Genomic DNA, 13457 nt, shown 5'->3' on the forward strand with positions numbered 1-13457 from the left:
GTAAGATCAAGATTCCCACTTGCAAAAGAAAACAATCTTTCTCTTTGAATTATACTACCTAGAGCAATATGCTTTACCATTTCATTATAAAGACTGAACAGAGGTGATGATACCTCTAGCTAAAGATGAATTATTGTTCTATTGTATCCCACAACCTAAAGACCAGAGATGGAATTAGCATGGGAATCCCACCATCCATTACACAAAGCTCCTTGGTTCCTTAGCAGCTAACAGAATTACTGACAAGCCTGGCACTGGAATAACCTACATTATTTTGGTAGGAAACTTCAACACCACTACCGACTATACCTTCATCTCACTGGCTCAGGACCTCATGACCACAATGATAAGCTTGAAATTCTCCAAGGTGCATTCCAGGCATATTAACACTGCTGACTACATCTTGATTTTATCTCAGTATTAGTGGCAGATAAACTGCGGGTAATAATCATGCTGCTAAGTCTGTCTCAACCTCACTTCAGAGAATTGTGGTCCTGGAAGGGATCACAAGAAGTCATCTAGACCAGTCCCCTGAACTCATGAGACCACTAAATATAACCCTAGACCATTTCAGACTGGAGTTTGTCCAACCTGCTCTTACAAACCTCCAATAGTGGAGATTCTGCCTCAGAACAGGAATCAAAACCTCCTAACATATCAACTAGACAAGTCTGCCACTGAAGACTTATCAGGCAGTTGAGCTCCCAGAATATCCTGGTAGAAAACATCATCTAGTCATTAAAATAGCATGCTGATGGAATAGTTATAGTTTCCTACCAACTGGTATCAATTTACTTGTCCAGAAATACAACCCCACTCCACATTATCAGTGGCAAGTATGTAAAGGACAAACTAGAATGTAGGTGGTACAACACAGACCCAAAACTCTACCACTTGTGACACATATAATTTATGAAATTCTACTGCACTCATCCATGGATGAGACCCAGAGATCCTCCTCCTTTTCCATTTTATCTGAAAATTATCACACTGCTGACCTGTCCCCAAAAGTTATGGGTCTAAGCTTTCAATACGACTCCTATGAAGACTTCCTATTATGCCATCTGCTATGAAGAGATCTTATTACATTGAAAAAAACGGAAGAATCTAAGACGGCCTCCCATAAACAGAACACAAGGATGCAACCATTAACTCTCCTTAATAGAATTATATACAGACCACAGACAGGCTTTCAAACACGTCAAGAGGTATCCAAACCACTAGCTATAACACGCTAACTTGTAAGGAACGGTTGCAGGTCCACTGCTGACAAAGATATGCAATGGCTTCCTCAGAGAGGAAAATCTATTGGCCCTCCTGAAACATGTGATACTCAGGCCAAAACTCAACAAATCACTCTCACCACAATCATCACTTCATTGGATGTCAGCCATATTTGCCTTGAATATTTGATAGGGATGCTTTGCTGCTAATACTAGTCCCCCTGTTCTGATTTCTATTAAAATATGACTCTGCATTACTTTTTCTTTCACCGGTCTGCTCCATTTCACATTCCTTGACATGGAGTCTTTTGTTTTAACCAAAGTAAATCTGTTTTACTCTCCAAATAGTAAAGCTCTATCATAGCTGATATTTTCCTCTGTATTAAGGTCCATGCAGCATCCTTTGAAGTACATAATGTTTATTCCCATGTATTTTGTATTTTCATTTCACTGTGTCCTGCTGAATTTTCATTCCATGTCTCAGGGTAGAATACCAGAATGTTTTACAGTTCCAAAGCAGCAAAACCATGCAAACTAGCTAAACCATGGAATTTGTATACATATAAAATTGGACATTCAAAATCCATTCTGATTAACCAGGTCTGTCTGCTTACATTTTTTTTAGTCTTAAATTATGCTTTATTCTTAATAATTTGCCAAAATTCCACTGCTGTTTTTATAAAGACAATTAAAATTTCAGATGCTGCTATTTTGTCATTGAGAAAATAAGCTGGCAGAATATAAAAAACTGACTTGCAGTGGCACATGTGTTGTCAGCCCAAAGGAGTATTAAGGTTTCTTGAGCAAGTATGTGTTTAAGCCACTGTCTGGAAAACTTCCTTAGGTTAAATTTCACTTACCCAATCTATTTTATCCACATTCCAATATTTTTTTAAATCGCGGAACTGCATTAGCATTCCCTTTAGTCCCACAACAATGATACTTGCTAGAACACACTGCAAAAGAAAAGGGAGAAGGTTATGAGGACATTACTAGATAGCAAAGTTGGCATTTTTGTTCCTGAATTAGTACTTGATATTTTAACTTGATCTTAGAAATTTCAGAAGAAATGTTTCAAATGCGTAATGAGTACGGATTAGCTCAGTGGTTTGAGCATTGGCCTGCTAAACCCAGGGTTGTGAGCCCAACCCTTGAGGAGGCCATTTAGGGATCTGGGGCAAATAGATTTAAAAAAAAAAAAAACTGTCTGGGATGGTGATAGATCCTACTGTGAGTGCCAGGGACCGGACTCCATAATCTCCCAAGGTCCCGTCCAGCTCTGTGAGATAGGTATATCTCCATATGCCCCAGGCACCAGAAACACTCTCTGTACTCTAGCAGACTATATAGGAGAAGCCCTGGACTACAGAACATGGGAACTTCTGGAGAGGAAAACACTAGCTCAAGCTACCTTCAGTACCAGCAGGCCCACATTGTACTGCTACCTGGGGAGGCTCTCCAGTGCAAAATAAACTAGTACTTCCAGGCACTGATATGATTCCTGCCCTATTAAGCAGCAGTCCCACTCCTCACGACTTGCAGAAGGGCCCCAGAGTGCAGAATCCAGAGACTTGCAGGCAAGATAGAGGTCTCAGGCTATCTCTGCATTATCCTTTTTAATTTATGGGGCTCAGAGCTTGGAGGAGGAGGACTGAATCAAAACAGGAATGGGAAGGGATAGACTCAATATATGGAGATAGGAAAGGGGGAATAAGAGATTCAAATTAATGATAATAGGGTAGGATTAAATAAAAAAAATAAATAACAAAAGGTTAAAAAAACAAACAGGAAAACAGATAAAGGTTAAAATACCAGCTACACACGTACACAAAGGAAACCAAAAGAGGATAACAAAACAAAGCCACACGATGCGTCCCTCCTCCAGTGGCTCAGGCTGCAAATTATGTAATTAGACTATAATTTATTTCAGTCCTGGACTACAGATGTGGAAAGAACTTTGCATCCTATGGCGCTATATTGACAATAAAACATTAGTAAAAGTAAAACATAGCTGATCCCATGGCGCAGCGTGAACACCCTCAAACTTTGGAGAACACTGGAGGTGAACTTTGGTGACTTTGGCCTCTCCCCAGTAATGATACACTGTTAACTTACAATGTTTATGGCAAAATATTTCATATGGCAACATACTATTTGGTCTGTCCACATCAATAAAGATTTAACCATAACTCCCTGACCAGCAAAACAAGAACAATTCTTCATTTTCTGTAATAAAGGTTATACATCATTGGGTTCTGTCTTCATGTGAGACTAAGTTATGAGAAAAGTAAAATCACAGTCAACACTGTCTGCTGCAGTAATCTTGTGTGACTTCTTTGACTTCAGTGATGCTATGTCTATTTACATGAGCTAGAATCTGGCCCCATATCTTTGGCAAGATAATAGATCCAGACTTAGTTAAAAAAATATTTCCTGACACAAATGAATTGTTGGATATTCTAGGTATTTTAAGACTTGCAGAAGTGTATTATTCTCTGTATGGCACTCACATTTCATTCATGTCAAAAGGAGAACTATCTTCCACAAAAGACATGTATGTCTTGTATGGAAATGTGCAATGAAATTTTCAAAAACTTTCAAAAAATGAAAAGTAATACTGTACCATGGGCAGCCAGTATAGCACTGGTCCTATGGCATAGATTACCACAAGTATCAATATGCAAGATGTAAGACAAGCCACCTAAAAACAAACAAACAGAGAAAGCATAATAACGTTATTCAATGTTTACAGCCAACAGAAAGTCAGTTGAATATGCTGGATTTCTTAGAAATGTTGAGAATAAGAGAATATTATGAACACAAAAGCTAAAATAGACAGGGTAGAGATTTTTGACTATCAGATTACCTGTAGATTAGAATCGTGTGTGGATCATTTAAATTTCTCACCTTTGATAGATTTCCTATAGCCACTAAATGCACAGATATCAATACTGGGCTTGATCTTGATGTCAGGCACATAAGCACAAACAACTCTATGGACTCGTCCACACTAGCCCACTCCTTTGACATGCGTATGAAGCACCTCATTAGTATAATTCTCACCACGCGAACGTTAAAGTTGCTAACATCGTCTACAATGAAGCACTTTTCTTCCTTTATTAGGAGAACACATTTGCCTTGTATGATCAGGTATCAGCAAGGATTCCAATATTAGCAATGAAGCATTTTACCTTTAATTGGTGCATCAGTAAATCATAATCCCCAATGTCAGAAAGTTAATAGTTTAAGCAGGAAACATGAATCAGGCAAATAAATGCATTATCACATAGCATTAGTCTGGTGGAAAATTACAAAACAAAATAATCCTGTTTATCACTAGGCATAAAACCTTGAACCGTACTCTAGATCTCAATCAAATCCTCTTCAGGTTTCCAGAAGGGTTTTGTTGATAAATATATCCCTGTTTGCTTTATTAGGATACTGATAAAGTGTTTCTTTAATAAAATTATCAAGGTGTGCTTTAAAAAGAATTAACCAAAAATGAAATGTCTGGAAACTAGAGAGGTAAAAGACGAATGATAACATCCCTTGAGGGAATCTTTATCAAGACTGGAATCCAGATCTCATTTCCTGCAGCTGCTAGATTCAGGTGTCATGAGCTGGAAAATGCTCAGGATTCTACCAATTCCAAGTTGAGGCTCTTAAAAAATAAAAAGTCCACTACAGATTCACATAGGCCTGGGATTAGACCTTGTAGGCTCCTTATAGCGCTCATATGACCAAGTATGCTGACTTCTACACATTCAGAATGGTCCCTGCCTCTGCTTGCCCATTACTCCCATTCAACACTTGTTTGTGATATTCTTCAGACTCTGTTTGCAACTCTACTTTTATAGACTAAGAAACTGGGAAATCAAGCTGGAGGGCATCTTTCAAAGAGGCAGAAGAAGAAAAGAGGTAAAGGAATTTGGGCTGTCACTGTTTCCTAAAACTGGGGTTAGAGAAGGCCACATATAGCAAATTGGCTCTACCTGGCAGGTCTGGTACAACAGTGATGAGGTGATATAAGAACCTGAATAGAACAGAAAAGGATAGAAGTCTCACGTAACATCAGGGCCATGCAACAACAGAGCCTGCAATGCCATACAATTGGTGCACAGCTGGTGGTGAAATAGAGCAGCAGTCACCACAGTGTGGGACACAGTCCCAAGGGAGGGGAGTGTAGGAATGTTTAGTGGGGAGCTGTGAGGTCAGGAACAGACTGCAGGAAAGCAAAGAGAAAGCACCATTCACTTCCTCCTCCCATCCTGCTCTGCCCCCAGCTCTGCTACACTCTGTTCCCAGATGTGGCCTCAGTTTTGGGCCCTGCCATGACCCAGCCCCACTCTCAGCCTCTGGCCATGGCCCCCTTCCCAGCCCTGCTCCTGATCCCAGCCCCAGTCCCATGTGTGGCCTCAGTCTTTGTACCATTACCCCTTTCTGCAAAATCTATCCTCTGGGAGCTGCAGCCCCACTTCCAGCTCCAGCTCCTGGAGTAGCGAGTGTGGGAGGAAGACAAGGATAAGAGGGGGGCATGATTATGAAAAATTTGAGGACCGCTGGAATAGAGGGTAATTAGGGTAGGAGCTTTGAGAAGGAAACTGATGGTTAAATACTATCCACTCCCTATTTTGGTTAACACTGACATGTTCTGATTTCGACTGTTTAATACTTGTGCGAGTGTTAACGTATGTTCATGTTGCTCTAATTTGAGGATCGGGAAGGTCGTGATTCCATGAAACATCTCGGTATGGAACTGAATGAATATTTAACTTTTTTCCTTAATCTAGCCAGATCTACTCAGCATACTGTGTGCAATAAACTAAGGACTGCTCTACATAACAGTGTGTTGTGATCAGCCTTGGAGTCTGTCCAAGGACTACCCTGTTTTCTAGCTATTTATAGAGAGGGAAAGAGACAGGGAGAGGCTAGCTCCAGACATCACACCACAGCAGTTTTCTTCTTCTGTTTACATTGTCCATACTGAGTAAACCTGAGTGCTGGCCATGTGCCCTCACAGTTCTCATGTGGCCCAGAAGTACATCACAGACACATGGAGGCAGATTCTCTCCTATGCTGGAGTTCCGATTCACACAGGAGAGGTGAGTTGACAGGAAGCCAGGTCCAGCTGACTAATTCTGAGGGCCAGCTGTGGCCCTGGTGCAATTAAGAGCGCTTCTCGGTAATTTTAAATTATACCACTGGGTACAGAGAATCAAAGCTTCAGTTCACTGTCCCTACTCTGTGGGGGAGGAGAAGGAGCAGGGCTTGCCAGGGCACAGTGTGACAGCAGGTAGTTCCTCTATACCAGGGAACTCTCTGCATGTGAATTGCAGATGATTTGGGCATCATACCACCAGATGAGCACAAAGGAGTCATAACCAATTAAGCCAATGGGAAACATCATGATTTTGTTCTCTTTATACTTCACCTTGATTTATACAGGCCTTCAGACTACCTACAACTTCCTGAAATATACCTGGGTAAGCAGGAGGTCCTCATGGATCAGTAGGAAACAGAGGAGAAGAATAAACGGTCAGTTTCCGAATGGAAGGAGGTAAATCTCAATGTCCCCTAGGGATCTGCTCAGGGTCCAGTACGTATCCGAACATACTCATAAATTATTTGGGAAAAAAGGTGAACAGTAAAGTGACTAAATCTGTAGATGATATAAAACTACTCAAGATGGTTAAGTCCAAAGGAGATTGTGAAGAGTCACAAAAGGGTCTCAGTAAACCAGATGATCAGGTAACAAAATGGAAGATGAAGTTCAATGCTAATATAGGAAAAATAATGAAAACTGGAAAACATAATCCCAACTATACATACAAATTGATGGGGCTTAAAGTAGCTGTTACCACTCAGAGAGATCTTCAAGTCATTCTGGATAGGTCTCTGAAAACATCCATTTGATGTGCAGCAACAGTGAAAAAATGAACAGAATGCTGGGAACAATTAAGAAAGGGATAAAAACATTGAAAATATCATATTGCCTCTGTATAAATCCATGATATGCCCACACCCTGAATAATGCATGCAAATATGGTTATTTCATCTCAGAAAAGAAATAATGGAATTGGAAAAGAAACAGAAAAGGAATATGAACAGTTTCCATATGAGAAACAAGACTGGGACTTCTCAACTTAGAAAAGAGATGGCTAGAAAGATGAGGAGGAGGGATATGATTGAGGTCTATAATATCGTGACTGGCGTGAAGAAAGAAAGCAAAAAAGTATTATTTACTCCTCACAATATGAGAAGTAGGAGTCACCAAATTAAATTAATGGGCAGCAAATTTAAAATAAACAAATAGGAAGCATTTCTTCACACAATTCATAGTCAAATTTTAGAACTTCTTGCCAGAGGATGTTGTAAAGGCCAAGATTATAACAGGGTTCAAAAAAGAATTCCATAAGTTCATAGAGGATAGATCCATCAACAGCTATTTGCCAGGAAGGGCAGTGATGAACAGCTGACGAGTCCCTAGCATCTCTTTGCCAGAAGTGGGGAATAGGTGACAGGAGATAGATCACTATGATTACCTGTTCTGTTCGTTCCCTCTGAACCACTGTTGGAGTACATAATACTAAGCTACCTGGATCATTGTTCTGATCTAATATGGCAAGTCTTATATCCAGGAGCTAAAATGAATTCCACAGTGAACTATGGCTCTGAAACATGGATATAATGGATAGATGATGGAAAATGGTGCTGTACTAGGATGATGAAGTATTACGTGTTATCAGACTCTATTATTTGAAGCATTCAACAAACTGTGGTAGAACTTTCTTTGATTATTAATGCTTTTAAAAGACTTTTATTGCTTAAATGATTCAGTGTAACTTACCTAGTTCACAGAGTACTGTGTGAGTTATCAGCATATACCTGTACAGTGTTTTGGAAATATAAAGACCTAAGGAACTTCAAGGTATTGTGACAACTTCTGCAAAACAAACATAATGTGATCTGAAGGGTTCTACACAATCAACAAGAGCACACCACAGGAAATAGTCTATGTCATTTGGGCCAGGCGTGTCCAACCTGCGGCCCACGGGCCGCATGCGGCCCTGGACAGCTAGTAATGCGGCCCCACAAGATCGTAAACTTTTAACATTATTATGTGATTTATATACATTAACTATATTATATATTTTGTACACGGCCCAAGACTATCTTCACTCAATGCGGCCCAGGCAAGCCAAAAGGTTGGACACCAATGATTTAGGCCATGAGCTGCCAGTAAGGTCAAACACAGCTCTGCCACCAAAGGGCGCTGATATGGTTGACTTAACATAATGAACACAATCAGAAAACTTATACTTTTGTAACTGTAGTTCCGATGAACCTGAGATTTAGTTTCTGTTATCTTGATTGCATGTCTTGTTTTGCAACAACAGCAAAGGCTAATATTTGCCCTGGAGAAGATGTCACCTGCTCAGGCTTGATACATACTGTGCAATATAAGAACATGATGACAATACAACACACAGTGACACAGACCTTCAGTGGGTGCATTGTGACTTTTTTGGATTGTCTTTCAAGGCTGATTTTCAAAATAAAGCAATAAAAAACAACTGGAAAAGTTGAATTTAGTTATTGTTCCTCACAATCTGATTTACTGATTTAAATCCAATCAAACTGAAGCTGAAGATCAACTCACCAAGTAAAAATGAAAATCTTCAGTCACCACTAGAGGGCCGGTTAGGCATGATGGTTATGTATGCAAATAAAAAGGTAAGCACTTGAGTGTAGTTTCTGCAGTGTAGCCACACAGGGGAGAAACACAAAGCCTGGAGTTCTCACTTTCCCACACTCGACAGCTCCTAATGAATTAAAATCTCAGTGTACCAACTAACACATCACCCCATTTGCTTTTCTAACATGGCTGTAGCACATAACTATGGTGCCATGCAGATTATTAAAGCTTAAGAGCAAAATCATGGCTCTCACTGCCTGAGTTATTAAACTAAAGTTGTGTATTGAGGAGATGTGTTTGGTTGCTGGGAGGAATAAGGGGCATCCCCTCTCACAGACAGATTTATATGAAGCTTGAAGGAATAGTATTGACAATGGCTTCGGAGCTGGTTCCACTTTACATTTGGAGAACAAGCAAATAAACTGGATAATAAGCAGCATATTAATCTCAACTTTCTTACTAATTTAAGTCTGATGAGTTACCTGTGTTTTCGCTCCGGTGCTATATAAAAGGGCTGTACGTCCCATCGCTGCAGCGCTTGGTATGCAAAAGAAAAATGAAGGAATCACATTGCTGAGGCCATGAGCCAAAAGTTCCTGCAAGGTTTTTAAAAAGAATACTTTGTTTTATTCTATTGTTCTGTCATTTCAACATTTCTTGCCAACATGGGAGTTCTCTGTGTAAATATTAGCAATTATAAAGAACAACCTTTTAGGGGAAAACAGCAACATAGAGTGTAATAGATCTTCCAACACATTATGCTTTCTCATGACTCATTACTATCCTGAATGATCTACTTCGCTCAATTTGATGGCAAAACTGGGAGATATGTTGTGGTTGGAGAATAAATAGCATTCCTAGTGATTAGAGATAGGCACCAACCATAACATTTACATCCAGATCCATTGTGAATAGCCCAAAATTTGGGGGCGCTTACATCTGAAGTACATTCAGGCCAGTCTCCAGCTCTCATTTCTCTCTACTGTCAGTTAGAAACATTTAAAACTAATGGTTACGTTCTTTGAGAGGAAGTATGAATGGTGTGGCAGAAATGGTAATTTGCACTTTCATGGTATCTTTCATTAGTAATATGCTTTTTACCTCACCCATGACTGAAATGCAGGTGCCTCTTAGCAAAGTCTTAGATATGAAAAACCTAGTAGAGGTGAGGAAGTCATCCAAGATCTTTCTGCTGCATACTGAGGTGAATAATGTGCAAGAACAGAATGTCTGATTATGGTTCTCCAGCATCAGTACATGAAGACAAGGAGAGAGTCAAGGGAGACCCTTTATCCTCCACCATTAAGGGCATATCCAGCCAGGGTAGATGCCTGACCATGTGCCCTCCCACCTGCAGACCAGCACTCTGCTGGAAAGCTAAGCCATGCATGTCCATATTACCTGTTTACAAAAATGTAGTTTACGTGCAGATTAACTGCCCATGGAGGCATTATCTTAGTCCTGCTCCTTGCAGCTGTAATGCCTGCCTTTTATCATCGCTCAGGCCATCCACCCTCTTTCCTGTTTCCCCCCAAAACCTGGGCTTGTGACAATAGCAGAAACTAATGGAAGATTAAGTGCAAAAGTATTTTTTAAGACACGAGCAAAGAAGATGTTCACTCATCTAGGGGTTCAGTGATGCACTGATATAGGACTTTGCAAAAGACATGGGCTGGTCCAAGCTAAACTAGGTTGTCCGGCAAAGACATTCAAATAAGCCTCCAGCAACAATGCCAATCATTCATTGATCAGCCATGGCTCATCCACCCCAAATTGCTAGGCAATGGAGAGGGAACGCGGGGCTGGCATTTCAGTCCCACAGGCAGACAGAACTGGGAGGGAAACAGTTTTCCCACCCTGTGAATATTTATGACAGTTTAAACATTTTTACAGTCTTGACCCAGGATGAAAAAGTCAAAATCTCAAAATGGTTTGCACACTGAACATTTTTTTCCACTTTGTATTTACCAAAACATTTTCTTTTGTTACATTCAAATGTTTTGCCATGATTCTGACATTTTTTCTTTTGTATAACCTTGTTCAGGCTATTTAGCTTATATTACAAAACAAAAGGGCAGTTTGAGCAGGATATCTGAAACCTTTCTTGTTTTGAAAATGTCAAAATGGAGAGAATTTTGAAACTTTTTTCCAAGATTTTGGAGTCTGGAGATTCAGCTAAACAATTTTGGTTTTCACTAATGGACATTTTCGATGAAAAATCAGTAAGGTGAAAAAATCCCAATCAGCTCTACCCCGGGACTATTTCCAGTCATGAACTTCTTCCTAAGCACATGTATTTACCACCAACTGCTAAAGTTATTGTCTCCACAGAGCACTGAGTCAACCTGCAGTAGCTCATAGGCCATATCCAGCAGTAGCATAAGTAGTAAACATCCCACTGACACTACACCTGTGAGGAGTGGAACCCTCCAGACTGGCAGCCCCTGCAGCTGAGGATTTGGCAGCAATTTCTGAATCAGTGTAGCTCCTACTTCTTAGAAAGAATCATCCTTTTCTTGAAATGAAACTCACGCTTTGCACAAGCTCTGCTTAGTAGGAAGATCAAGTGAATCTCTGTGGCGGTAAGTCCCTATTTCATGCTAGTTACTGCTCTGTTTCGTCAGTCTGTGGCCTATGTAAAATTCTTCTCTCACCAACTTGCCTTGGAAGAAACTGACTCATGTTAGGACACTGAAGAACACCCTGACATGCAAGCTGACTACTGTTAGTGCCTAATGCAGCATTTCATGATGGCTATCAAGGCTTGAGTCCCCTTAGAATCAGTGACAGCGTCCACAGACTAGGAAGTTTGCAGAGCTCATTTGAGCTGTGTCTACACGTGCACGCTACTTCGAAGTAGTGGCACTAACTTCGAAATAGTGCCCGTCGCGGCTACATGCGTCGGGCGCTATTTCAAAGTTAACTTCGACGTTAGGCGGCGAGACGTCGAAGTCGCTAACCTCATGAGGAGATAGGAATAGCGCCCTACTTCGACGTTCAACGTCAAAGTAGGGACAGTGTAGACGATCCGCGTCCCGCAACGTCGAAATTGCCGGGTCCTCCATGGCGGCCATCAGCTGGGGGGTTGAGAGACGCTCTCTCCAGCCCCTCAACTCACTGGTGGCCACGTGGAGCGGCCCCTAAAAGGTCCCCTCCCCCTCCCTGACTCTGCAGGAAGCTGAGGCAACGTGCGCAGCCTGCACACGCGGCGAGCCTGCACAGCCCTCAGCCACCCAGCCAGCGGCGATGGCGAGCCAGCAGCCCCCCCAGCGGCCCCAGGGGACCCCTCCCAAGGGGAGCCAGGGCAGCCAGCCGAGCCAGAGGACCAGCCAGTCTGGGAAGCGGCAGCGGGGCCCCTCCTGGACGGAGGCCGAGCTGCGGGACCTGCTGGGGCTCTGGAGCGAGGAGGAGGTGCTCCAAGTAATGGGGAGCAAGAGGCGGAACGCGGATGCGTTCGCTCGGCTGGCCGAGGGCCTGGCTGCCCGGGGTCACCCTGCCCACACTCCGGATCATGTGAGGAGTAAGGTGAAGGAGCTGCGGCAGGGTTATGCCCGGGCCCGGGATGCGGCCAGCCGATCTGGGGCCGCCCCCGTCACTTGCCCCTTTTACAGGGAGCTCAGGGACATCCTGGGCTCCCGGCACACCTCCTCCCCTCCAGCCACCCTTGACACCTCGGCTGACAAGGCCCAGCAGGCCCTGCAGCCGGAGTCTGCCCCGGAAGCAAGCCCCGCACCCCGGGGGCCCCCCCCCGGAGGCCATCCCCGGGACATCGCGGCAGGAGGAGGACGAGGAGGAGGAGGAGGGGGGCTCCTCCTCCGCAGAATCCAGCCTGCAGATCCTCCTCCTGCCATCCCGGAGCAGCAGCAGGGCCTCCGACCCCCGGGGATCTCCGGACCGTGGGAGCGGACCCACAGGTAGGTACCCCTCTCTGGTGGACACCCCTGGGCTTGAGGGGCGGGGGTAACAGAGATGTGTCCAGGGCCCCCCACATGCTCACATGGCCATGGCCCCAAGGACACCAGGGCCATGGCCCTCACAGCACTGCAGCCATCAGCCCCTGCCCCCCCCCACCCTGCATGACAGTGCCATGCCCCATCCCCGGGCCAGGGGGGAGCGGAACCTCGAGGGGCCCCCGGGAGGAGGGGGTGGGACACCCCGCAGCAGCAGCATGTGATGGAGTTGGGGGAGTGCCAAAGGGAGACTCAGGCTACATATGAGCCACAAGAGCCGAAGAGCTCCCAGGGCCAAAGGAGGATCGTGGCGCTACAGCTGGCAGGTGACACCTCTGCCCTGAACAAACAGGAGGGAGGAGCCGAGCTGGCTTGGAATTGGGGGGCGAGGGCGGGGGCCACAGGTAGAGGCTAGGGGAAGGGAGAGCTGGTAGGCAGCCAGCCAGAGGAGGGGGAAAGCTGCATCCCAGAGGGGCCCCCCTTGGGGTCTTCTCCCCACGATGGGTTGGAAGGACTGTCTCTTCCGACAGCTGGTGCTGTCACTCCTGGCAGAAACTGGCCATCTGTGGCCTAAGAAAGCTCTCCTGC

The 13457-nt window shown here is 43.6% G+C and overlaps 1 protein-coding gene and 1 long non-coding RNA gene across 3 annotated transcripts in view; one reads left to right on the forward strand and one right to left on the reverse strand.

Moving 5' to 3' along the window:
* The window catches only part of SLC26A7 (solute carrier family 26 member 7), a 147810-nt gene that overhangs the window by 54424 nt on the left and 79929 nt on the right, over window positions 1-13457 (reverse strand). For both annotated transcript variants that reach the window (XM_074986957.1, XM_074986956.1), the window contains 3 exons: window positions 9402-9515; window positions 3847-3924; window positions 2084-2179 (listed from right to left, as the gene is read on the reverse strand). In XM_074986957.1, the coding sequence (XP_074843058.1) occupies window positions 2084-2179; window positions 3847-3924; window positions 9402-9515 (288 nt within the window). The remainder of the gene's footprint in view (window positions 1-2083; window positions 2180-3846; window positions 3925-9401; window positions 9516-13457) is intronic.
* On the forward strand, window positions 6216-8727 carry LOC142008501 (uncharacterized). Its single transcript, XR_012644167.1, has 3 exons — window positions 6216-6325; window positions 6669-6758; window positions 8621-8727. It is a non-coding gene; the product is annotated as an uncharacterized LOC142008501 (long non-coding RNA).

This window comes from Carettochelys insculpta, chromosome 2 (genome assembly GCF_033958435.1).
Source record: "Carettochelys insculpta isolate YL-2023 chromosome 2, ASM3395843v1, whole genome shotgun sequence".
Taxonomy (NCBI): Eukaryota; Metazoa; Chordata; order Testudines; family Carettochelyidae; genus Carettochelys; species Carettochelys insculpta.